General features: G+C 45.1%; 1 protein-coding gene across 4 annotated transcripts in view; it reads left to right on the forward strand.

The window, feature by feature from the left end:
* tmem237a (transmembrane protein 237a) overlaps positions 1-25,065 on the forward strand; it is a 42,599-nt gene extending 17,534 nt beyond the window's left edge. Inside the window, exons 5-14 of one of the 4 annotated variants that reach the window (XR_013547542.1) lie at positions 9,170-9,289; positions 12,162-12,261; positions 15,220-15,371; positions 17,106-17,229; positions 17,984-18,175; positions 20,464-20,537; positions 21,084-21,183; positions 21,601-21,722; positions 23,879-23,996; positions 24,718-25,065. Coding sequence is in view for 3 of the 4 variants with exons in the window: in XM_078403521.1 (XP_078259647.1) it covers positions 9,170-9,289; positions 12,162-12,261; positions 15,220-15,371; positions 17,106-17,229; positions 17,984-18,175; positions 20,464-20,537; positions 21,084-21,183; positions 21,601-21,722; positions 23,879-23,940 (1,046 nt within the window). In the remaining variant the exon portion in view is untranslated. Of the gene's footprint in view, positions 1-9,169; positions 9,290-12,161; positions 12,262-15,219; positions 15,372-17,105; positions 17,230-17,983; positions 18,176-20,463; positions 20,538-21,083; positions 21,184-21,329; positions 21,573-21,600; positions 21,723-23,878; positions 24,420-24,717 lie in introns of those variants that run through there. The other 3 variants (XM_078403521.1, XM_078403523.1, XM_078403522.1) reach the window with 3 other exon arrangements.
* Positions 25,066-26,826: the final 1,761 nt, after the last annotated feature.

Genomic DNA, 26,826 nt, shown 5'->3' on the forward strand with positions numbered 1-26,826 from the left:
CTTTGTTAACGCCCCTGCGGGCGTGTCTCTTGACCCCCAGCCTGCACCCCACACCCACACATCCTGGACGCATCAACTTTATTTACACCTATCCCCACAAAACTTATCTAAATTACTTATCCTTATCTAATTACCTAATCCTTATCTATCTAAAATATAATACAGCGCCGCCTTCCCAGGGCGGCTCAGCTAATCCCTGTCAGGGCTGCAGCGGTTCATCTCCTGCGGCTGCACCACGCTGTCTCCCACCTTTGATCCTCCGCAGCCTGTCGCTGCCTGGCGGGGGCTAAACCTCCTCTGAAACGTTAGCTCCCTCCTCCTCACTTGGCTCCGGTACCTCGGGGCATGATTGACCCCAACTTTCTAGGTTGGTGTCCTCTGCTAGACCTACGGAGAGTCACCTTAGGCACTGCCCCCTGGACAGCCTGGCTGAGGACCGGTTCCTGCCGTGCCGCAGCTCGGGTACCCCCCGCAGCTGCCGACCCTGGCCCCGCCTCATCCAGCTCTGCCCCCTTGGTGCTGGGTATACCCGCGGCATCCGGCCTCACCCTGCCTGTACCTACAGGTGGTGAGCCTCCGCCCGCTACCCCCGCCTTCCTGGTGCTTGAGTCGGGGACGTTACTGTCGTCCCCCTCCGACTCCTCTTCCTCCGTAATGGGATCCAGCCCCTGGTCAAGCTGATCAGGCTCTTCCTCATCTGAATCCCACCCAAAACGCGAGACCCTCCATTCCTGGAGAATGTCCTCCCCCCTCACGCAGGCAACCTTGCCTGTCTGCGTGACCTGCCTCATCCTTGGCTGTGAGTCCCCACTCACAGGGCTGGCCCCTGTGGTTGACCCCTGTGCTCCCGGCCTGTACAATTTACATTGATTGATATGAAACCACTTAATCCGCCGGGGCATCTTCATGGCGTAGACCATGGGGCTGGCTTTATCTACAATGCTGTAGGGCCCCGTGTAAAGTGGTTCGAAACTACCTACCCTAGCGTAGTTCCGAACCATTACCAGTTCTCCTACCTCCCACTCCTGCAGCTTGCGCGGCTCCAGCAACAGCTTGTTGCCCAGGTGCTGCCTTCCCATGTTCCCAGCCGCCTGCCCGTGGACCTGCTTCAGATGCTCGAAGAGGTTCTGGACAAACCTGTCCCTCTTAACCTCTTCGAGCTGACCCTCCGTGAGCACCGGGGCCAGAACTTGGGTGGGAGTGCGCATAACCTTGCCAGTCATCAGCTCGTACGGGGAATATCCCGTGCTCTTAGACTAGCTGGCCCTGATCCCCATGAGGACTAGGGGCAGGACCTCCGCCCATTTTTGGGGCGAGCCCATAGCCTCCTTCCTCAACCTTTCTTTCAGTGTCCGGTTCATGCGCTCCACAATCCCTGATGACTGGGGATTGTGGGCTATGTGCCACTTCCCCTCAATGCCCAGGAGCATGAGGGTGTTCTGCATTACCTGTCCGGTGAAATGACTCCCTTGGTCGGACTCCACAAAATGAGGGAGCCCCCACCGTGAGAACACCTCCCGGACCAGGATCTTAGCAGTACCTAGTGCCGTAGCTGCTTTACAGGGGAAAGCCTCCACCCACTTTGTGAACACGTCAATGAGGGCGAGGCAGTACTTATAGCCTCCTTGGGTGGTGGGCAAGGGCCCGATGTAGTCGATCTGGATCGACTGCCATGGTCCCTCCACCCTCCTGACGTGTCCCATGGGCGCTTTCCTTTTCTGGGGGTCTGGGTTATTGGCAGCACAGACGAGGCAGCTGGCACAGAACTCACGGACCTCGTCCCTAAGCCCCGGCCACCATCCCGCCTGCTCTACCCGCTGCCACGTAACCTCCGGTCCGGGGTGCCCTGCCCCTGGACCCTCATGTGCCAGCTGGAGGAACTCCCTCCTGTGCTGCTGTGGCACAACCCACTGTTCGGCATGGAAGAGCATGCCTTCTTTTACGGAGAGGGTCGCCTTACCGTAGAGACCCTCTACCTGCTCGCCCTCACTAACAGCTCTGAGGACGGCTTTTAAAGCAGGATCCTGAGCTTGGACGGTCCTCAGGTCCAGAGGCAATGTGACCTTTGGGGTCCCGACGTTTCCCTCCTTACCCTGGATCGCTGCTATCTGCCTGTGCCCATAGGGGTCCCAGAAAATGCCACTGCGGGCGCCCTCCTTAGCCAGGGCGTCTGCCTGCTTGTTGCCCTCCCACCGGGGCTCTGTGGTGGAATGGGCCTTCACCTTATGTATAAAAACCTCCCCTTTCTCCCCTACTGCAGCCAAAATCTGCTCTAGCAGGGGTTTAACAGTTAAAGGCCTCCCGTCTGAGGAAGTGTATCCGCGACGGGACCAGATGGCCAGGTACTCGGTACACGAATTGCAGGTAAACATACTGTCCGAGCAGATCGTGTACGGGGTTGGGAACCTCTCTGGGTGGGTGATAACGTACGCCACTGCGGACAACTCGGCCTGCTGCGCGCTCATGATACTGGGGAGCTTAATTGCCAAGGCAATTCCACATCCCGTGAGTCGTTCGCCAGCTGACACCGTGCTGGAGCCGTCCACATAGATTTCCCGGCCTGTGGGATGGATCCCAGCCCGTAGACCTATGTCGACGTCCCAGACCCCCTCCACGGAACACCGATGGGCCGTTCCGGGATATATTAAATTTGCCGCGAGCTTGGGCTCGCACAGACCTTCAATCTTCAGATTCATCTGTGAAAGGAGGAGGGTCCAGCGAGCGATGCGGGCGCTGCTGACAGTCCCATCCTTGATCCTTCCATCCAGAAGCATCTGGGTGGGTGTATGATGGGTGAGGAGAGTGATTGGAGAGGTTCCTGTGAAGATTAAAGCCCTCTTCACAGCCCAATGCGTGGTTAAAAGGTGCCTCTCGCAATTGGAGAAACTCCTCTCCACATCGGTGAGCACCCTGGAGGAGTACACCACTGGTCGCAGCCTACCGTGCCGTTCCTGCAGCAGCACGGCACTCAGGCTGTCCCCACTGGCTGCCACCTCCAGAGAAAACCCTTTCTCCCCATCTATGGCTCCTAAGGCTGGTGCGGTTTGCAGATCCCCTTTCAACTTCTCGAACGCGGCCTGGCAACCCTCATCCCAAGCCCACTCCACTCCCTTGTGTAGGAGTCGGAGTAGCGGGGCTGCGGTGGCCGCGTAGTCTTCGATGAAGTCTCTGCAATACCCGGTCAGTCCCAGGAAAGACCTCACACCCGTTACTGTACAGGGAATCGGCAACTCCTGCACTGACTCCCTCCTAGCCTGATCTATAGCCCTTTCCCCGGCGCGGATGGTCAGACCCAAGAATTTTACTTCTGGCAGACCGATCCGTGCCTTTTTCGGGTTTATCTTAAAACCCTTCCTAGCCAGCAGCTCTAGCAGCTCGGCCAGCAGTGGACCGTGCTCCTCCTTTGTGTCTGTGAACAGGAGGAGGTCGTCCACATACTGCACGACCTGGTGGCGCTGGCTAAACTCCCTCAGGCTATCCGCCATGCACTGGTGAAAAATGCTGGGGCTGTTGTGGAAACCCTGTGGTAAGCAGTTCCAGGTATACTGTTGCCCTTTAAAAGTAAAGGCAAACTTGTACTGGTCCTCCCGCTGCAGCGGAATGGACCAAAACCCATTTGAAATATCCAGCACCGTGAACGTGGTCGCGGATGCTGGGATACTTCCTATGAGGTCGGCAACTGCTGCCACTGTGGGTGCGCAGGCGGGGATATTACTGTTGAGGACCCGGTAGTCCACTGTGGCCCTCCATGAGTTATCCGGTTTCCTAACCGGCCACAATGGAGAGTTCATGTGTGTGGCTATCGGCCTCAGCACGCCCTGCTGCACCAGTGAAGATATGGCTATCTCCAAATCGGGTTCCGCCTCCTTGGGGAAATTGTACTGCCTCTGGGGTCGGGTCATGGGGTCCCCGTCTATGCTGACCTCGAACCCCACTACCCTACCACAATCGTGTTTGTGGGTCGCAAACGCGTTCAGGTTGCTCCCCACACACTCTTGTAGTTCGGCCGGGACCTCCGCCACCATGCACTCGAGGTCGTAACCCTCGGGCGGCTTCATGGTGCACAGAGTCCCTTTCCCCTCCTTTCCCCTAATTACTATTATCTCCCCTTTACCGCCCTTGTCCACCCAAAGGCAGTGGTTCCGTAAGTCCATGAGGATCCCATGGCTTACCAAAAAATCGGATCCAATGATCCCCTTTCCACCCCCTTCTGTCCACTTCATCAGGATACACTCCCATGTGGTATGGAGTGCCCCCAAATGAACGGACAGCGGGATGGAACGTGCGCCAGCCTGTTCCTTCCCTGTGAACCCCGCCAGTGCGAAAGGGACCCCTGTGGACAGGGGAGAGTCAAAGGGTTCCTCTGTGTGGACCACGGTGCATGAAGCCCCCGTGTCCAACAGATACTTGCCCCTTTGCCTCTCCACTACCATCTCCACAAGCGGCCTCTTCCACGCATCGTAGCGGAGAGGACACAGATAGGCGGGCTGCGCGGGCTGATGTCATTGGGGAATGTCCAGTGCCCCCCTCGCACCCGGGGAGCCGGTAGCGACTGCCACCTTCCCCTGTGCGGCCATGAGGGACCGCATTACCTCGATCATCATTTCGATGATCTCGGGCTTAACTGGGACATCGGCGCGCAGGGTGGTGCCAACCCTATCTTCCTTGGTGTGGGCCCTGCAATCCTTCCGCCAGTGCCCCACCTTACTGCACCTGAAACACTTGGACTGTGCGGTAGGGTTACCCTCCTGTCGCCACCCCTTTTGGGCCGGTGCAGTAGCCTCCGCTACGTGCACCTTCCCTTTTACTAGTCGGGTAGACGTACTCCGGGTGTTCCTATACCCTACCGTGAGACGGTCCAAAACCGCCTCCTCTATACTATTTGTGGGATCAAACCAGGCTTTCGCCTGCTCCCTGACGGCCGCCAGGCTGTTTGATACCAAACATCGGAGCCACTGGGCTCTCCCATTCCCGACCAGGACATCCCGCGCGGGGACGTGTGGGCAGCTGCTCTGATACACTGTCCACAGTCGCGCCGCAAAAACCCTTGGGGGTTCTCCCTCCATCTGGAGGGTCTTCCCTAATCGGGCAAATGGACCCTCATCGCCCATCCCCAAAACTTCCAGGACCTCGTCCCGTAGGAGATCGTAGGTCCTGGTCCCTCTTTTGCTTTCATCTGAGAGGCATTGGAGGATCTAGCTGTCCAGGGAGAACAGCAACATTTTTGCCCGTTCTCCCTCATCGCAACCGTTGATTGCGGCGGTTTGCTCTATCTCCCTGAAATGCAGCGAAGGGTCCCCTGATTCGGACAATTTTGCAACATGCCCGATCATGGCTCTTAACTGCTGGGAGCTGTGGGGCACCACGATCTCGCTCTGAATGGGTCCGGCGTCCCCATTCAGCACGGTGGGTCCCCGTCTGGTTTCCAGGACCGGGCACATGGGCGCCGGTGCCGAGTCCTCGACCGGGAGCTCCTCTCTCTCTCTCTCCCCTACACTACCCCTTTTCCAGGATGCCTCGTAGCTAGGGGGATCGCGGAGTCTGGGGGCTGAAGCCACCATGGTCTTTCTAGGGACCGGAACCGGGACCTTCGCACCCGCTAGTGACTGGCCTGCGGGGGGGGGTTCATTAGATAGACCAGCCCACTTGCTTTATTTAAAGCACTCCGCAGACCCTCTATCTCCTGCAGGCAGGCCCCGTGGTCGGCCCCTTCCGACCTGTCCTCCAAAACCATTTTGTAGGCTGCCCTAACCCCCTTGAGGTTCTCTTCCTGGGTCTCCCTCAGCTTGCCCTCACTGCGCATGGCCTCAGTGATCTGGCACTCCATCAGCTCTACCCTGGCCTTGTGGCGGTTGGCCACGACCCGGCGCTCCTTGTTTAAAGAGTCCAGAGCCTCAATCAATTGGTTCCCACCCGCAGCCTTCTCCTCTACCTCCTCCTGAAGGTCCCTGATTTGGGCTGCCTGTGCCACAACCACGCGGTCCAAAAGCTGGACCTGCTTTTTATAGCAGGTCAGCCAGACCGCCTTTTCTACCGATTTCTTGTGGGCTTTACTGGCCGTCCACCGGATCGCTGCATCCAGTGGGCGCTTGTCCTCTAACAAACCACACATCCATTGTTTGGTGATATTCACCTTGCTAAAAACATAGTCCGCAATGCGCTCGTCCATTACATCCCTAGTTTTAAAATCCTTTTCTGGTACACTATCGTCCTGCTGCCAGTGTCCCTTCGTGGTCGCCATTATCTGTAAGGGGTTTTCTGCGCCGAGCTTTCGCCCGACCTAAGGTCCCCGTGCCTTGCTCTGATCCATTGACCAGGCCGCGCACACTGGTTCCCCGTGAGTGGTTCGACCCACTCACCCCCTACGGTTCTAGACACTGGACTTAGATGCAGGAGTGTTTATAGTGCAGAAAATTCAACCAGACCAGATTTGAAGACCAGGGTTTAAATGGAAAAGGCTTTTATTGAGCGCTTGGGACTATTGTCCATGAATACTTATACACAGTTCTATTAGACTTATGCACAACTACACGAATACTTAGACACAGTTCCAAACGACATATGCACCACTACACGAATGCTTAGACACAGTTCTAAACGACATATGCATCACTACACGAATACTTAGACACAGTTCTAAACGACATATGCATGACTGTAAGATGGGGAACGTACGACACATCGCAAACTTGACCAACACATATTCATTTACACACCCACGTTTATTCAAACCACCCTCCCCTCTACACTAAACTATGTCCAGGATATGCAGGATCGGGGTACATGCTCACCATGGGGCTATTACTGGGGTTACTGGCTGTTCGTGCGGCTTCTCCGCTGCTTTCCGTGAGGGTCGTGCTTGTCCCCTGAGTTTCTTCCTTCCGTTTCTTGCGTTACTGGCCAGTCGTTGCGAGTGTTGCTGTCCCTGCTGCGAGCGTGTCTTTCTTGCCTGTCTTTTCGTCTTCCTCCTGGCTTGCGTTCCTTGCAGGTTTTCTTGCAGTATTTCTTCTCGAGTTGCGTGCCTGTTCCTCTCTCTTGCATCCGTTCTTCTTGCCTGTCTTTTCTTCCTCCTGTATCCGTTTGACTTGAGTTTAAAACCCAAAAGTCGTGGCCAGTTATACTATTCTGACCCGTCCTATCTCCCGCCAGATCTTGGGATCTCTTTGTTTAAAAGATATGTATGAGTTTTCTCTCTGATCTGCGCTTATGTCCGGGGGTACCGGGGATGGCCAGACGGTGTTAATTGGTATTTCGTTGCGAGGTGATGGGTTTAACTGGTTTCCCATCACCCACCAGGTAGTTTTCTATGGGCTATTGTGCCCCGTTAACGAGATTAACTGTGTAGGTCGGCTTGGGGCATTGTGAGTATGCTGATGTCAGCGCCCCAGTGTCTGGACTTTGACCTGGTTTCGCAGGTTTCTGCATGGCCAATACCCATCCATTGTTCAGGCCGTGGCTTTGCAGAAACCTAGAGACTGGGCTGTAAGGTTTTTGCTCTTGTGGCTGGTCACGAGGTCCTGCGGCCATTTTAGGACCCACAGATTGTGACATCCCTTGGTAAACTGACCGCAGCCTTTCTCCGCTATCAGCCCCAGTCTCCCGTTTAAAATGTCCAAACTGCAGCTCTTTGGTTTGGTGTTGCTTTCAGAATGAGGGAAAACTTCTCAAATCTTACACCTCTCACTGGGTTGCCAAGAAAGTAAAGTCGGTGGAACCTCCCAGCATTTACATTGGTGAGCAGTCCTTTCCGCTCAGCGATCCAGCTCTGATCAGATTTTATGCCACAGCTGAATGATGAGAGGTCTCCAGGTGAGTGATCCTCTGGCCTTCCCCAGGCACACTGGCTCAGTCCAGGGCTCTGGGGATGCAGGCTGGGTGGCAAAGATAATTAATTTGGTTCACATTGTAGATGCCACTGCCCATAAGACTGGTCAACAAGGTAGAAGTATTTTGGGCAAATAGTCAAACAAAAATCAACACATTTTGTGATTTTTTAAAACAATTTCTTCCCAGGTGATCGATGTGGAAACCCTGGTAACATTTCTCAGCTATATCCATTTTTTGGATGGTCCAGCCACGGCTATCAAGATAAAAACAGTATTAGATGAGAGTATGTTTTAATGGTGCAAAAAAACAAATAAATCTGGGAATTAGGAAAAATTCTGAACTCAGCAACCAGGACCAAAGAGATGATAAGTGAAGGGAAAATTAGAAGCCAATGAGAAACATCAGATTCTATAAGAAGAGCTTGTAAAGATATGTATAAATAAAGATTGGCAAAACTTTATGTGGGTCCATAGTGATTGAAACGTGAGATTACATTGGGGAATATGCAGAAAGAAATTGAATAAATATTTGTGTCATCCTTCATGGAAGTAGACATAAAAATACTCTGGAGTAAGCGAGGAACGAACCTAATATCAGTTAATACAAAGTAATGGTGGAGAAGTTGACGGGAGGAAAATGAATGAGATCTGCTTTCCAAGATTTTGGAGAATTTTTTTGGAGATGGTGGATATACTGGTGTCATCTCCAATAGATTCTGGAACTTTTCTCAGTAGTTGCTAAGTATGTTGAAATCGGATTGATAAATTATTAGCTATTAAGGCTGTCGAGTAATATGAGGTTAGTGCAGGAAAGGAGCATTGAGGGGCAGTAATCTGTGACTGTTTTGAATGGCGGAGCAGGTACAAGGAGCCAAATGGCCAATTTGCATTTCATATATTTCTAGGCTGACTGGAAGCTAACCTTTCCCTTCGGTCTCCAAATAAAAATGGAAAGTAGACTGGGATTGGTTAGAGAATGATGACAGAACTGAAACTTTTAAAAAGTTGCCCTCTCCTCAATGCCAGAAATAATAATAAAACATGCTATCTGTTTTAGTGTTGTAAATTATTGCTTATAACCAGTGAGGATTAACTTTGTGTATGCACGTAAATTTATCTTAATTTAACCAGGGATGAATTGCTCTGGTATCTGCCACAACTCTGCACCCCTCCCCCACTCAACTAATTGGCCATGTGTGAGCTTACAAACGCTCAGTTATGGAAAACTATCTGAACTGCTGACTCAACATAGACGACCTTGGACATTCCTGTAAGGGAACATTGTCAATTATTGTTGATTTTATGATTGTTTTTATGCTTGTTAATTTGCTCTCCTGTTGCAGATAAATTAATGAGCTCAACGGGAAGGCACCAGTCTGAAAGTAAAGAGCCCCTAACCCCAGATCTTCAGGATGCTCCTCCTCTAAAGAAGAAGAAAAAGAGAAAACTACCACCAGTGGGTGGTGAGTAGGGTCGGCCTTCTCAGAAATGCACAGCACAAACACTGCACGATTACAAAGATTGGATTGTGCTGAAGTAGTTAATAATGTATTGGAAATGCAAATCCAACACATTGCATTCAGTAAATCACCCACTCCAGGGATAATGTCAAGATGGGATTGGTTAAGAATGGATTTTAGAATGTGCTTTTAATTCAGTGATCAAAGTGATCAAAGCCAATGTAACATGAGTTCTAACTTAGTGAGGGAGTGCGATAGGTCTGTGAGCCAACATAGACCTAGGTGGCTGAATGGCCTCCCTTCTTTATGGTCATAAAGAAATGTAGATAAATGACTTTTTGTCATGTCAAAGACATCACAATTATTTAAATCCCAAGTAATCAGAGCTATGGATGTGGCTATTGTGCTATCGATGAGCTTGAGAAACAATCCAATGTCTCTGGGCTCCTGACAGACCAAATGCTTGCAGAATGTTCCAAGGGTAAAACCTGGGTGAAAATTATCAAGAGGCTTAATGTGCCTCTGAATTCCCTCCATTTGTGCAATCCCCAGAAATGCTTCCTTCTGCAGATGAACTGTTCCTGCATTCGACAGCTCAGCCAGATAGCAGTCAATACATAATAAGTGGCAGTTTGCATTGTGGTGACAAAGTGATTAGTTTATAGGCCAAGACAAGGAGTTGGCAGGTGTGATGGGGATATTTGAAAATATGGTAATGAGGTATAAGTTGCTGCTGCTCCTTTTCCTCTTGTGTCTATGTTCTGATACAAGTTCTGAAGACTGTTCTGTATCAAAGATCTGTGATCTGCACAAAAAAACCCAACAAGGTGCTGGAAGCATTTAGCAAGTCAGGCAGCATTTTATGAAGAGAGAAAAGAATTAACTCTTTGAGTTCATGAACTTGCATCAGACGTGGAGTTAAGCTAGCCAGTGACATTTGTCCAATGGGTCTTTGTGAAGTTAGATATGTTAAGAGAAAAAGAGTAGCAAAGTCAAATGTGGGTCACTTGAAGGCAGACACGGGTGAAATTATTATGGGTAACAAGGAAATAGCAGAAGAGTTGAACAGGTACTTCGGATCTGTCTTCACAAAGGAAGACACAAACAATCTCCCAGATGAACTAGAGGACAGAGGATTTAGGGGGGTAGAGGAACTGAAAGAAATTTGCATTAGGTGAGAAATAGTATTGGGTAGACTAATGCGACTGAAGGATGATAAATCCCCAGGGCCTGATGGTCTGCATCCCAGGGTCTTCAGGGAGGTGGCTCTAGAAATAGTGGACGCATTGGTGATCATTTTCCAATGTTCAAGAGATTCAGGATCAGTTCCTGTGGATTGGAGGATAGCTAATGTTATCCCACTTTTCAAGAAAGGAACGAGAGAGAAAAGGGGGAATTACAGAACAGTTAGCATGACTTCGGTGGTGGGAAAAATGCTGGAGTCAATTATTAAAGAGGTAATAATGGTGCATTTGGATAGCAGTGAAAGGATAAGTCCACGTCAGCATGGATTTATGAAAGGGAAATCATGCTTGACTAATCTTCTGGAATTATTTGAGGATGTGACAAGTGAAATGGATGAAGGCGAGCCAGTGGATGAAGTGTATCTAGACTTTCAGAAAGCCTTTGATAAGGTCCTACACGGGAGATTGGTGAGTAAAATTAGAGCACATGGTATTGGGGGTAGGGTGTTGACGGATAGAAAATTGGTTGGCAGACAGGAAGCAAAGAGTAGGAGTAAACGGGTCCTTTTCAGAATGGCAGGCAGTGGCGAGTGGAGTGCCGCAAGGCTCGGTGTTGGGGTCTCAACTGTTTACCATATATATTAATGATTTGGAAGAGGGAATTAGAAGCAACACTAGCAGGTTTGCAGATGACACAAAGCTGGGTGGCAGTGTGAACTGTGAAGAGGATGTTAGGAGGTTGCAGGATGACCTGGACAGGTTGAGTGAGTGGGCAGATGCGTGGAAGATGCAGTATAATATAGATAAATGTGAGGTTATCCACTTTGGCGGCAAAAACAAGGAGGCAGATTTTTATCTCAATGGTGTTAGGTTAGGTAAGGGGGAGGTGCAGCGAGACCTGGGTGTCCTTGTACACCAGTCACTGAAAGTTGGCGTGCAGGCACAGCAGGCAGTGAAGAAAGCTAACGGCATTTTGGCCTTCATAACGAGAGGATTTCAGTATATGAGTAAAGAGATTCTTCTGCAGTTGTATAGAGCCCTGGTAAGACCACATCTGGAGTATTGTGTACAGGTTTGGTCTCTTAATTTGAGGAAGGACATCCTTGTAATTGAGGCAGTGCAGCTTAGGTTCACGAGATTGATCCCTGGGATGGCGGGACTGTCATATGAGGAAAGATTGAAAAGACTAGGCTTGTATTCACTGGAGTTTAGAAGGATGAGAGGGGATCTTATAGAAACATATAAAAGGACTGGACAAGCTAGATACAAGAAAAATGTTCCCAATGTTGGGGGAGTCCAGAACCAGAGGCCACAGCCTTAGAATAAAGGGGAGGCCATTTAAAACTGAGGTGAGAAGGAACTTTTTTCACCCAGAGAGTTGTGAATTTGTGGAATTCTCTGCCACAGAGGGCAGTGGAAGCTAAATCACTGGATGGATTTAAGAGAGAGTTAGATAGAACTCTAGGGGCTAGTGGAATCAAGGGATTTGGGGAGAAGGCAGGCACGGGTTATTGATTGTGGACGATCAGCCATGATCACAATGAATGGCGGTGCTGGCTCGAAGGGCCAAATGGCCTCCTGCACCTATTTTCTATGTTTCTATGAAGTCTGAGGAAGCTACAGATCAAAATTGTGAACAATAAAAGCTAAACATAAGCAAAAGTTAACATTAAATTTACTGTATACTGTAGATTCGGAAACCACCTTCATTGACCAGAATGTCTCTGAAGTGTGCAAGTTGTATAGTGGACCAAACAATGAATTTTTACGTAAAACCAGGAAGCGAAACAAGTGAGTATTGAGGAGCTATTGTAATTTTCTAACCTGTTTTGTATTAGTTTATCGTGTACAGTGATGCTGGTACACATAATACAATCTGCACATAATACGTCCTATGTTTCAGGTTGTGCTGAAATGTCTCAATCTGATTAATTAATTAAATTAATCATTTTGCTATCACACCAGAGTTTAGAAGAATGAGGGGGGACTTCATTGAAACATAAAGAATAGTGAAAGGTTTGGATAGAGTGGATGTGGATAGGATGTTTCCACTAGTGGGAGAGTCTAGGACCAGATGTATTCAAGAGAGAGTTAGATATACAGTGCCCTCCATAATGTTTGGGACAAAGACCCATCATTTATTTATTTGCTTCTGTACTCCACAATTTGAGATTTGTAATAGAAATAAATCACCTGTGGTTAAAGTGCACATTGTCAGGTTTTAATAAAGGCCATTTTTATACATTTTGGTTTCACCATGTAGAAATCACAGCAGTGTTTATACATAGCCCCCCCCCATTTCAGGGCACCATAATGTTTGGGACACAGCAATGTCATGTAAATGAAAGTAGTCATGTTAAGTATTTTGTTGCATGTCCTTTGCATGCAATGACTGCTTGAAGTCTGCGATTCATGGACATCACCAGTTACTGGGTGTCTTCTCTGGTGATGCTCTGCCTGGCCTGTATTGCAGCCATCTTTAACTTATGCCTGTTTTGGGGGCTAGTCCCCTTCAGTTTTCTCTTTAGCATATAAAAGGCATTCTCAATTGGGTTCAGATCGGGTGATTGACTTGGCCACTCAAGAATTGACCATTTTTTAGCTATGAAAAACTCCTTTGTTGCTTTAGCAGTATGTTTGGGATCATTGGCTTACTGTAGAATGAACCGCCGGCCAAAGAGTTTTGAGGCATTTGTATGAATTTGAGCAGATAGGATGTGTCTATACACTTCAGAATTCATTATGCTACTACCATCAGCAGTTGTATTATCAATGAAGATAAGTGAGCCAGTACCTTCAGCAGCCATACATGCCCAGGCCTTAACACCCCCACCACCTTGTGTCACAGATGAGGTGGTATGCTTTGGATCTTGTACAGTTCCTTCTCTACTCCATACTTTGCTCTTGCTATCACTCTGATATGTTAATCTTCGTCTCATCCGTCCACAAGACCTTTTTCCAGAACTCTGGTTGCTCTTTTAAGTACTTCTTGGCAAACTGTAACCTGGCCATCCTATTTTTTCGGCTAACCAGTGGATTGCATCTTGCAGTGTAGCCTCTGTATTTCTGTTCATGAAGGCTTCTGCGGGCAGTGGTCATTGACAAATCCACACCTGACTCCTGAAGAGTGTTTCTGATCTGTTGGACAGGTGTTTGGGGATTTTTCTTTATTATAGAGAGAATTCTTCTGTCATCAGTTGTGGAGGTCTTCCTTGGCCTGCCAGTCCCTTTGCAATTAATAAGCTCACCAGTGCTCTCTTTCTTCTTAATGATGTTCCAAACAATTGATTTTGGTAAGCCTAAGGTTTGGCTGATATCTCTACAGTTTTATTCTTATTCTCAGATTCATAATGGCTTCTTTGACTTTCATTGGCACAACTTTCGTCCCCATGTTGGTAAACAATAATAAAAGTTTCCAAAGGTGATGGAAAGACTGGAGGAAAGATTAGGTGTTGAGAGCTCTCTTATACCTGCATTAAGGAGGCAGTTAAACACACCTGAGCAATTACAAACACCTGCGAAACCATGTGTCCCAAACATTATGGCGCCCTGAAATGGGGGGGACTATGTATAAAACACAGCTGAAATTTCTACATGGTGAAACCAAAATGTATAAAAATACCCAGTAATAAAATCTGATAATATGCACTTTTACCAGATGTGATTTTTTTTCTATTGCAAATCTCAAATTGTGAGAGTACAGAGGCAAATAAATAAATGATAGATCTTTGTCCCAAACATTATGGAGGACACTTTAGCTCTTGGGGCTAACGGAATCAAGGGCTATGGGGGAGAAGGCAGGAACAGGGTACTCATTTTGGATGATCAGTCACAATCCTATTGAATGGCCGTTCTGGCTCGAAGGGCCAAATGGCTTACACCTGCACATATATATACTTAAATGTTTCTAGAGGTCATAGCCTCAGAATTAAAGGACGTTCTTTCAGGAAGGAGATGAGGAGAAATCTCTTTAGTCAGAGGGTGGTGAAACTGTGGAATTCTTTGCCACAGAAGACTGTGGAGGCCAAGTCAGTAGATATTTTTAAGGCAGAGATAGATATATTATTGATTAGTACAGGTGTCAGAAGTATACGGAGAAGGCAGAAAAACCAGCCTTGAACATAATCGGTGATTGCGCAGACATAGCCATTAAGGTTTGAAAATTCCAAACGATTGCATCTCTCCGAGCGAAGACATTTCGCCTTGTCTCAATTCCTCACAGCTGATAGCCTGTCCTAATATTAATCCTCCTATTCTTTAAGAAAGGCCACAGCATATGCCATAGCCAGCCTTACAGAATGTCTTGTTTCAATTACATCACCAGACACTGGACTACATAGGCTGCGAGTCCAATTGCTGAGCCACAACTTGCACCGAAAATAAAATCACAGATTAGGCATTAACAAAGACTTCCTGATTTATTGTAAAGCTAAAAAAATGCAGATGATAATAATTTGAAATAAGGGCAGAAAAGCTGAAGATATTCCTTGGGTGGACAGCATCTGTGAAGACAGAAACAGAGTTAACATTTCAGTTTGTGACTAATCTCTTAACTCGTAACTCTGATTTTTACTTTACAGATGCTGCCTGACTTACAAAACGTCTCCACTACTTTGTTTGCCATGTCAATGACTGAGCTATTGTTATTTAACTTGTCTTCCCTTGTGAGTTTCCTTTAAATGAAATAGTACTTTCAAAGAATGGTTCCAACAACGTCACATAAGATCTCTTTTTTAAAACAATGAACAGGAGATCGCGCCCAACAGTTCACAGCAATGAACTTGATGTGGAGGAAGACGACATTATCGATGCTGGGCAAGTTCCCCGGTCTCAAGGTCCTTTTTTTGCCACATCCTCTGGTTCCAGCCAGCCTGTGGATAAAGTATTTCTTGAACGAAACCGTGAGTTTTTACTGCAGTTTTTAGTGGTGATAATTACAGAGAGCAGGTTAGCCATGGATGTAGCTATGAAACTATAACCATGGTGGAATCATAGAAAAAAGTTGGAAATTGCCAATGTTGTATATAATTTACAACATTGAAGCAGATCATTTTGCCATCATGCCTCTTTTCATGTGTAATTCCATCTTTCTTCTTTCACTCCCTTCCCCCTCATCTCTTTATTTGTTTTTTCTTTAAGAACATCTATGTTAGTTTGTTTAGTTTTGTTTAGAATACAGCGTTGAAATAGGTCCTTCGGCCCACCAAGTCCGCGCCGATCGACAATCGTACACTAGTTCTATCCAACAATCTAAGGACAATTTTCAGAAGCCAATTAACCTACAAACCCACATATCTGTGGAATGTGGGAAGAAACCAGAGAACCAGGAGAAAACCCACGCAGTCAGAGAATGTGCAAACTCGATACAGACAACACCCATAGTCAGGATTGTACCCAGGATTCTGGTGCTGTAAAGCGGCAACTCTACTCCTGCGCCACTGTGCCACAGTTGTCCCCTTTCTCACCACTCTGTAATTAAAGTGGCTTCTCCTGGATTTCTTATTAGACTTATTGAATTATCTTGTGTTCATGACCTCCATTTTCATTTCTTCTTGTAAGTGGAAACACATAATCAGTTTATGCAGTTTACTCTCTTCTAGAGCAGAGAGACACAGTCTTTTGAAATGGTTCAGAATATTTTTTATCTCCTGGTTCTCATCCTGTTTATTTTATTTACTGAACATTTAATTTGTAAACTGGTTTTCTAATTATTTTTGCCTTTCTCACTTTCCTCATCATATTATTACTTGTCATCCTCTCATTTGTGAATCCTACGATTCATAATGTAATGAAATGAAGCAGGATATTTAGTACAGTATAGGCAACACTGGTGGTCAATGGTAACAGATTCATAAGGAGAACAAAGCACCACTTCTTATGATAAAAGAGCAAATTCAAATAGTGGTATTCAATGAGCTATGTCCATTCCAGAGGGAGATTTAGGCAGCAGTGTGTTTTTCTTTGAAGGGAGAGTATCAGACTATGTGATTGCTATTCCAAAAATCTTTCCCTCTAAGTATGTACAGAAATGTGTTCCTTTCTATCACTGACTTCTCCAACCTCTGAAAAATATGTATATATAAATATATATAAATATATATAAATATATATATTTTTTGCAATTGTGGCCTCTGGTGCATTTCCAGTTCCTTTGCCCTCCATTGATGACCAGGGACTCGGTGGTTCCTTCCCTAAATGGAATTCCTTCCCAAAATCTCTCTGGCTCTGCACCATTCTTTTCTTTATATTTTCACATGCTCTGTAAAATTTGCCTTTCTGACCAGGTTATTGATCACCTGCTCTGACCTCCTCCTTTGGATTGTGTTGGAATATTTTGCTGCTTTAAAGACCCTGTAACAAGCTCTTTTGGTTCTTGGTTCTTGGTCCTCCAAAATATTCCAAATGGAATATTCCAAATTGTTTTAATGTCTGAGTGACTGAGTGGTGTGGAACCAAAGCTTCAGTACAGAGGAATGCAGGAGTCAACAGGAATGCACCGTCTTCCACTGGCCTCCTGCGACCAGGATCTGACTTGTCCAAAGAGCTCATCCTAAAGTTTGAGCTTTCAGCCTCCCCTGCAAGACTGCTGCATGTCTCACGGTTCAATTTTAATATGTTGCAAATTGCTTCTGCAGGTCGCTTTCAGGCTGCAGACAGGATGGAGGCAGAGAAGATGGCCAAACAAGTCGAGGTGTACATGCAGGTTAAGTCCACTTGGACAACCAAAGATGTCTCTTTACAGGTACACCGTGGATTCAGGTAAGGGGGTCTGATGCCTGTCCCCAGAAGCAGTTTAAATTCTGGCAGGCTATTGCAGCTTTGTCTTTTTCTTAAACTCCTGTACTCAACATTGCCTTGGGACTTGCACTATTTTCAATACATTGTACCATATTTGCTATTTCTGATATGATGCACTGTGTTTTGAGACAAAAAGTAGAAAGGATAACTGCTTTGCAGAGCACAGACTGTAAGCATGACCCCCTGCTTCTAATTGCCCGTTGTTTCAATTCCCATTTCTTTCTGCCAGTTGCACCTCTGCCATCAGCATCTCAATGAAGTGAGGAACACTTCATCTGGCTCCTAAGCACATTACAGCTTTCTGGACTCGCTGTTGAGTTCAATGATTTTGGATAATAATTCTGCTACCAGTTACTTTAAATAGGTCATGTAATTTCTTTGCTGGTTCCTATCCAACTCTTTCATTTTGCACAATCATCTGTTTATTTTTTAACTCACTCCTGTGTTATATCTTATTACAGACCTTCCTTTTCTATTCTCTATCCCTTCTTGCCCTATCTCAGCACTTAACTTAAATTTCTAAATTGATTCTCATGCTGAGTATTTCCCACTGACTTATGGAACATTGGTTACATCCAGAGGCTCTTTTAGGTCTTTCACTTTAATAATCTTATTTTGTAAAGTTAAGGATGCTTGGCAGATATATAATGGAGAAAATCATGTTGTGGCTGTGTTGCAATGCCCAGATCTAAATCCATTTCTGTTCTTCTCGCAGGATAATTGGGCTTTTCTCACAAGGGTTTCTGGCTGGATACATGGTGTGGAATATTGTAGTAATTTATGTGCTGTCTGGTTATAATTTCTCCAAGATTACAAATCTGCTCCACCAGTACAGCTTGCTCGTTTACCCAAGTCAGTGCCTCTTGTATTTTTTGCTCACCATCAGCACGGTGTCTGCATTTGACAGGTAAGAATCACGACCAATCTCTCTATAATTTTCAAGATATAAGCCCAACAATGGGGTACAGCTTCCACACTGAATATGTGCAATGTGTTCACTGCTGGGAGGCAGTTGCAGTTTTATAAAAGTTTGATTAGGTTACATTTGGAGTATTGTGTATAGTTCTGGTTGCCCCATTACAGGGTGGATGTGGAGACTGGCGAGGATGCAAAAGAGGTTTATCAGAATGCTGCTTGGATTAGAGGGTATTAGCTATAAGCTAAAACATTGGACAAACTTGTATTATTTTCTCGGGGGAGACCTGATAGAAGTTTATAAAATTATGAGAGGCATAGTTAGGGTAGACAATCAGAACATTTTACCTAGGTTGGAAATGTCAAGGACTTGGAGGTATAACTCGTCTTTGATTTGAGATTTTTTTTTTTAAAGCAGATGTGCAGGGCAAGTTTTTTTTTTACACAGAGTGGTAGGGATGGCTGCCTCGAATGTCTACGCCGATCATAATGCCAAGTTAAAATAAACTGCTTTGCGTGCGTATGATTCATATCGCTATGTTCCCACACACTGATATGCATCTTTAAAATCGTCTAAAATGCCACTATCATATCTGTTTTCACCATCAGGCTGTTCCATGTTCACTCAGATTGTTGGTGTTGCCGGAGGCCTCTGTCAGCCTCTTGATGAAGAAATGCAATCCTTGACATTGCTGCTTTTTTTGGGCTCCTTGGGTATTGCTACTCCAGAGTACATGATCATAACGGGAGATGATTTGTACCTGTTGTATCTTTGCCATATGCCTGCTGTCTTTATATTTCTGAGTCAGGCATGCCCAAGTTCTTGGTCGGGAGGGCCATTTTTAAGTTAGCAGTAGTGGAAACTGGTGAGCAAAAATTATTGTATGTGTGATTTGCCCTTTACATAAAGACTCTCGGCATGTGCAGTAAGCTCACATGGTGTACAAAGCCAACAAAACCTGGAAGTAAGCAGGTAAGGTCTGCTTGTAGTATTGACTAAAGCACTACACCATACCTTGGTCTTGTTTGAGGACCCTAAAATATTTATCTTCCTCTCTGTCAGCTTCTTTCCATTGTTAACTGCCATGTCATGACTGATTACAACCCTTCCCTTTGTTGCGTCTGTCCTTCATGTGCACAGTCTTCTCTTCAGCTCCAGCTCCCTCTTTACCTAACTTCACCCACTAGGTCCCCTTGTCCATGCTTCCTCCAAAATATTTAAGCTCTGGGGAGATCTTGGAAGAAGTGTGAGAGTAGGGGAGACCCTATGGTGGGCCATTGGAACAGTTGCTACATTTACCCTTACGGTCCCCCTCTCAGAATCTTGCAAAGCATAATAAAGTCACCTTATTATTCTAAACTGTTCTGAATGTAGGCCAGTCTTTTTCAGTCTCCTCTCAGGACAACTTTTTCACTCCAGGAATCAATGTAATGAGTCTACACTGCACTGACACAAAAGCGCAAATATCCAGCTACGGAAACCAAATGTGTAAGCAATACTTCAAATTAAGCCTGAACAAAGCCCTGTGCAATTACAGCAATTTCCTTTGAGCTTTCATGCACGAGCCCATTTGCAATAAAGGCCTTACAAATTGCTTGTTCTATTTACATTATTTTCTGTTTCTCATAAACCAGAATAAAAAGATCCCTCTGTATGGCAACATTTTCCAGTTTCTGTTTTTCCGACTGAAGTGAAGAACCTGACATTTTCAACATTATGCTCGTACTTTCATCTTATCGATTAAGTTAAGGGTCTATGTTCCTTGGCACAATCTTTACCTGTTTACAATCTTTACCCTTTCCACCTCACTTTGTGCCAGCATCGAACTCTAATGTCATACTCTAATTCATTAATACAGATGAAAGTCACATTTTTCCACACTATATTTCTCTTGGCCTGTCCTTAGCCAGCCTACATCCCCATGAAGCCTTTCTACATCCTCTTCACAGCTCACAGTGTCACCTCACTTTGTATAGCCGGCAAATCAAGAAAATTATGGACCATGGGGATTGTGTGGGAAAGTGGGATGGAAATACAGGGTCAACTGTGATATTGGAAAATGGGAGGCACAAGTAGCCTCTTTATCGTCCTGCATTAATGGAATAAAAGAAAATCCAATGATGGTTTTGGAGAAAAAGGAAGTAGGTTTTGAAGGGGTCCTTGTATACCTGTAGTGAGATTTATGATCTGTGAAGTGGATGTTGCAGGTTGATGAATCCTATAAAATAAATGTTTCACTGATTTCCTTCATTTAGTTTTAATTGTTATGCCCTCTCCAGGCTGAACATAACTGATGTATCGATGGCACTCCGCAGAATGGTGACACTAGACCCCACAGCACTGGCCTCTTTCTGTAAGTACTTGCGCTGCCCATGCAGTTGAAGATGTCGTGGAACCAGCTCAGTGCTTACCTGTTTCATGGCTTTCTTTATGGATCTATGACTTTATAATTGATTTTGCTTTGTATAACTGGAAATGCAGACTAACAATTCTCAAAGAGAATGCATCATGGTTGATGAAATAATCAAGAGAAGGAAAAAATATTTATTTTGCATACACTCAAGCACATGCGTGTAATTCCAAAGGTGTCAATTTCCCTCTTGCCTCAATTTCTTATGATGTGAATTGTTGACAATCCTCACCTGCAAGATTCATTATATCCAAGCTTGAGCACACTCTGCCACATAAGCAAAGGTGTACTTTCCTGTAAAGGGTATTGATTAAAGTAGTTTGATATCGTTCTCTCCTTTCTGCAGAAGCATCATCAAAAGAAAAGTTAATTTAACAAAGATTGGTGATCAAAACTATGTGCTTTTAATATTTATTAACTTCAAACAGCATTTGTAATAATGACTGCATTTCTTGATCTGTTGATATTTAGTTTTCTTTCTGTGTACAGTATATTTTTCAGCTCTGATCCTATCACTCAGCCAGCAAATGACCAGTGACAGGTTCAACTGGTACCGGTCACCACAAGATATCACCAATATCACCCTTTGGTAAGTTGCAGGCCACAACTGAGTTAAAATGACTGGCAAACTAATGAATTTTGCTTTGGCGTGTGTCCTGTTTACTATTAAAATCTATGAGCAGCACTGGCTAAAATATCTAATCAGTGTTTGCTATCATATTCCTTATCTAACAGCATGGAAACAGGTAATTCAGCCCATCATGTCCATACCAACCAGAGGGCACCCTTCCATATTCCCCAGGATGGAAAAATTTTGTGCTGCACAGCTCTGTGTAATCAAGTGGAATGATGTCCGTTTGTGATCCCTCAAAAATTACCACCTTAACTAGGAGTTGAGTGTCGCTACCTCAGTGTCCTGCTGCAGTAGTACATTTTAAATTATATAATTTATTGTGTTTCCATGCATTCCTTGTTGCTAAATGAATTTCCACTTGACTCTATACAGGCCATCTGGAAAAGAGATTTTGACATTGCAGCCTTGGGTTGTAGTGAACCTCGTAGCTGCCATCTTAGTTGGACTTGCCTGGATTGTCCTGTCATATCAACCTATGCTTGACCATACTGAAGGTATGTGAGCAAAGATGCGATAATGGTAAGAAATCAGTGAAAGCACAAGGCCCACAGTCTGGGTTATTGCCCTCTCGCGAACTCGATAAGATAAGGCTAAATCAGAGAGTAGTAATTAGATCTTGTGACACTTAGGTTTGAAATGCTACAAGAATTTTAAATTGTACGTTGGATAGAAAAAAGCCAAATAAGAATTGATTTACAGATTATGCAGAACAAGAACTGATGTTGTTGGTACACAGAAGGTCCTTGCTGTATGTAAAGAGAAGAGCCAAATTGATATCGTTACTGTTTGTCATCACTTTGCCCCTTGCTTGTTGAAAGAATGGTGCATATTTCCACTGCTCCACTTATGCAGAAATAGATGTTTTCCAATGAATTGAAAACCCATGTATTTATCAAGGAGATAAATGTTAATAAGTGTGGGTGTCCATCACACCTTCTAAACCTCATCCAGTCCTTTCACGAAAACATGCATGGTACAGTGCAGCTTGATGGCGCTACGTCGGAAAGCTTCCCCATGAGAAGGGAATGAAGCAAGGATGTGTCCTAGCCCCAACTCTGTTCGGCATCTTCCTATCTGCCCTTCTATCCTTTGCCTTCCCGACAGACATGGAAGGAGTCTACCTCCACACCAGAAGTGATGGGAAACTCTTCAGTCTAGCAAGATTAAAGGCCAAGATGAAGGTGAAAACTGTGCTCCGAAGAGAACTCCTGTACGCTGATGATGTCGCACTCATCGTCCCAACGGAAGGCTAATGAACAGGATGTCTTGTGCCTGCAATGAATATCGACTGAATCAGCATTAAGAAGACTGTTGTCATGGGTTAGGGCACTCCACTCCCCCCTCAAATGACTGTTGTCATGGGTCAGGGCACTTCACTCCCCCCCTCAAATCAGCCTAAACATCACTTTACTGGAATCCGTCAAAAAATTCTCCGACTTGAGATCCACGGTGACTGATAGCCTCGCTTTGGATGGGGAAATCAACTCACGCATAGGAAAGGCAGTAACCACCTTTGGGAGACTAACCAAGTGGGCATGGAAGAACAACAAACTCACAACCAAAACCAAGGTCACTGTCTACAAACCCTGCATATTGAGCACGCTACTTTACAGTAGTGAAGCTTGGACGACCTATCAACATCAAGAGCAGAAATTGAATAACTTCCATTTCGCTGTCTTCGCCGCATCCTGGGAGTTTCCTGGCAGGACAAAATCACCAACGAATCTGTCCTTTCTCTAACTAACATGCCTAGCATCCCTGTTATCCTCAAGCAGAAGCACCTCCGCTGGCTTGGACATATACACAGGATGGACAATGGGCGTATCCCCAAAAACGTGCTTTATGGGGAGGTTGCCAATGCTCGGAGACCAATAGGAAGACCAAAGCTCCGCTACAAGGACACAATTAAAAGGCATATGACAAGCTTCAATATCGACACTGACAACTGGGAAACGGCTGCTGAGGACCATGGCAGGTGGAGGAAGGACCTCCAGGCGGGCATGAAACATCACAAGAGCATGTGGTTCAATCCCTGGAGCACAGGCGCCAACGCCGCAATATGGTCAAAGACAGCAGCCACGGACTCCCCAGAACAACGACCAGAGACGACCTCACCTGTGGCAACTGTGGAAGGATCTGCCTGTCACGGATAGGCCTAGTCAGTCACACAAGGAATTGTAACCATAGATGAAAAATCCCCCTCTCCAAGCAGGACAATGTCAAGCCGCACCATCATCTCCCACAGATGGACGGATGCCAGAAGAAGAAGAGAAATGTTAAGAGTGTTTAATTGCTATATGTACAGAAAGGAAACAATGAACTTGCAATCTTACTTGCAATCGATTGCCTCCCATGGACAATACTGGTTTAACCTAAGCAGTAAAAACTCTCTTTCAAGGATGAAAATTAGGACAGCCAAAGATGTGTATGATAATTGCCTCATTACTTTAAAAGTTTAATACAAACACAGATACTGCAGAAAAAAAGAACAGGAAGGCCGAAGCTTGTTTCCATCACACTCCATACATTTTGTGCTATATATAATTAAAAGAGTTAAACATTGGCCAGTTATTCTCTGGCTAATGACCCATTATGACAGAAATAGTGTTTAATTGTGCACTGCAATAATGCCTTTTATTTTTGTTTGTAGAAGCGGAGTATGGAGCAGCTATGAATGATGTGGTCGAACCTGATGATAAAAGCAAAGCATAAACTGATATCGAATATTTAATATTGAAATTAGTTATATAAAATATTCCATCTGAATGGTTTGTCTATACATTACTTTGAAAATCATTTTGTATTGTTGTGTATAATGAATTTATATTGTGTAGATAGTCGTGTTTTCTACCAAAGACAACCTCCAGCTGTGTTAGAAAGTGGTTGTTTCAACATAACATTAAAGTTTCTTGTTCAATAAATTCGTAGATTTAATGTTGCGCAAATTTAAATGCAGCTTGGTTTATGGAGTAGAAATTAGTTCTGCTAACATCACTTTGGATTAGCGAAAGGTCAACCATATCATTCAAAATGACCCCTCATTTGGCACTACTAGCCATTAACATAGCATTCCGGCAAAATTATGGGAATGGTGTTTGGACAAAAGTGTAAAAAAATTATATTGTGGATGATTGAGACAAAGGAGCATTTTGAGACACGAGAAAGAGCCTCATTCATTATCCAGCCTGGCTTGAAGAGTGAATATGAATCTCAGGATATGATGAAAACAATACCTTGAGAAATATTGTCCATTGTGTAGAAGATATAGAAATAGCTTTTGCAGGAAAGGTTTGTAGAAATATCTAACTCTCTAGATAGATGTTCCTCCTTTGAACAATCAATATGTATATAGTTATCTCTCAAATTTGTTTAAAATGCGCTATCTTGCAAGAGGAGAAAATGAAATTTGAATGAAAATGGTCTCTATGATATGTAATTTTTTGAACTACAATTACTTGAACTGAATTTTTTCCCCTTTCCTGAACTCAGCTACGATTGATGCAACAGTTCTAGAAAGGTCTCCTGTACACCGGCGAGATCAAGTGTCGACGCAGTGACCAATTCGCTGAACACGTGCTCGGTCTGCCAAGACCTGCTGGATCTCCCAGTTGTGAAGCATTTTAACTCCTCTTCCCATTCCCATACTGACCTTTCTGTCCATTGCGAGAATGAAGCCACATACAAACTGGAGGAACAACACCTCATATTTCACTTAGGTAATTTACAAACCAGTGGTATGAACATTGAAGTCAAGTCAAATTTATTTGTCACATACACATACTGTGCAGTGAAATGAAAGTGGCAATGCCTGCGGGTTGTGCACAAAAAAGAATTACAGTTACAGCATATAAATAAAGTTAATAAGTTACTATTAGTGTCGACAAAAATTTAGTCTCTGGGGTTATAAAAGTTGACAGTCCTGTCTCATCCTCTCCGTTTTCGCAGCGTGACAGTGGAGCATCTGGAACAGTCCGTTACTGGGGTGGCAGGGGTCCCTCATGATCTTGCTTGCTCTGGATCTGCACCTCCTGATGTATAGGTCCTGCAGGGGGATGAGTGTAGTTCCCATGGTGCGTTCTGCCGAACGCACTACTCTCTGCAGGGCCATCCTGTCCTGGGCAGAGCTGTTCCCAAACCAGACTGTAATGTTGCCGGACAGGATGCTCTCTACAGCCCCAGAGTAGAAGCAATGAAGGATCCTCAGAGACACTCTGAATTTCCTCAATTGTCTAAGGTGGTAAAGGCGCTGCTTAGCCTTACCCACCAGTGCGGCAATGTGGGTCCAATTACTTGACAAATTAAGGGAGCTAAAGGCTGACAAGCCTCCTGGACTTGGTCAACATCCTAAAAGATGCGTCTGCAGGAAGACTGAATGTGTTGGATGTAATCTACCAACATTTTCTGAATTCTGGAAATGTCCTAGAGGTTTGGAAAAACATAAATATAAAAGTTCTAATCGCTCAAATTGGTGGAAATAGCTTGTCAATCCCTCTCAGAATTCTGTATCTCTCGATGAATCATCTAATTTTTCTCAATGCCAGAGCCAATATTCCAGATGAAAGAAGGGTCTCGACCCGAAACGTCACCCATACCTTCTCTCCAGAGATGCTGCCTGTCCCGCTGAGTTACTCCAGCTTTTTGTGTCTATTCCACAATCTCTCTTTAAAGAATAATTCCCTCATGATGGATAAAACCATACTAAACAGAAGCCAAAGTGCATGCATCCTTTCCTTGGTATCAAATCTCCCCTCAACAAGCCAAATGACATCCCTAATCACGTTGTCAAGACTTCCTGTTCTTGACTTTTATACCCCAAACCCCTACCTTTATTGCAAGAAACCAACCACAAACCACTTTTCCTTCCAAACTGCTTGTATGATTACTTTCTGCATTTTCTGAACTCGCACACCAAAATCTAGTAATTTGTAACATTTAGCAATTTCTGACCATTTAAAATGAGAAAAATCTTTTTTATTCTTCAAAAGTGCTCAACTTTATATTTTCTCATATCTGACGCTACCTTTTTTCTCACTTTCTTTAACCCTGTAAACGTCAGCATAAAGTAATTGCTTAAAGTATTACAGAGTGGATGAAGAAAATACATATTTTCACCCAGAAGGAAATCGAGTACTGGAATTTGCTGCCATAAAAGGTGGCAGAGATGAAAATCCCAATTTCATTTTCTAAATGTGCATTTGAAGAGTAATTTGCATGAATTGCAGTTCAAAGGCAGGAGATGGCATTAGATGAGCAAATGCCTTTTCAAGTTGCATGAACACAGTGGGTTGAATGACAGACCATTTCAATTGTAAATTGTCTGTGATTCTGTTTGCAGACTAATTGAGTACCTTTCCAGCCCTCTTTAAATCATCACCATACTTTAATGTTACATTCTCTCCTTTCAACAATGCCGTTAACTTTGAGTGTGAATAACTGGCCCACGACTGAACCTGAGATGCAAGTAAATTCATTCAAGCAAGGAATTAAATTAGATCTAACAAGAAGTCAGCACTTCCTAATGTCAATTACTAAAGGGATTTTTTTCGTTGACAATAGCCTGACAAGTGCTGTGCCTTGGGTGCTTCATCTCACTTTGAT

This window comes from Rhinoraja longicauda, chromosome 8, assembly GCF_053455715.1.
Source record: "Rhinoraja longicauda isolate Sanriku21f chromosome 8, sRhiLon1.1, whole genome shotgun sequence".
Lineage (NCBI taxonomy): Eukaryota > Metazoa > Chordata > Chondrichthyes > Rajiformes > Arhynchobatidae > Rhinoraja > Rhinoraja longicauda.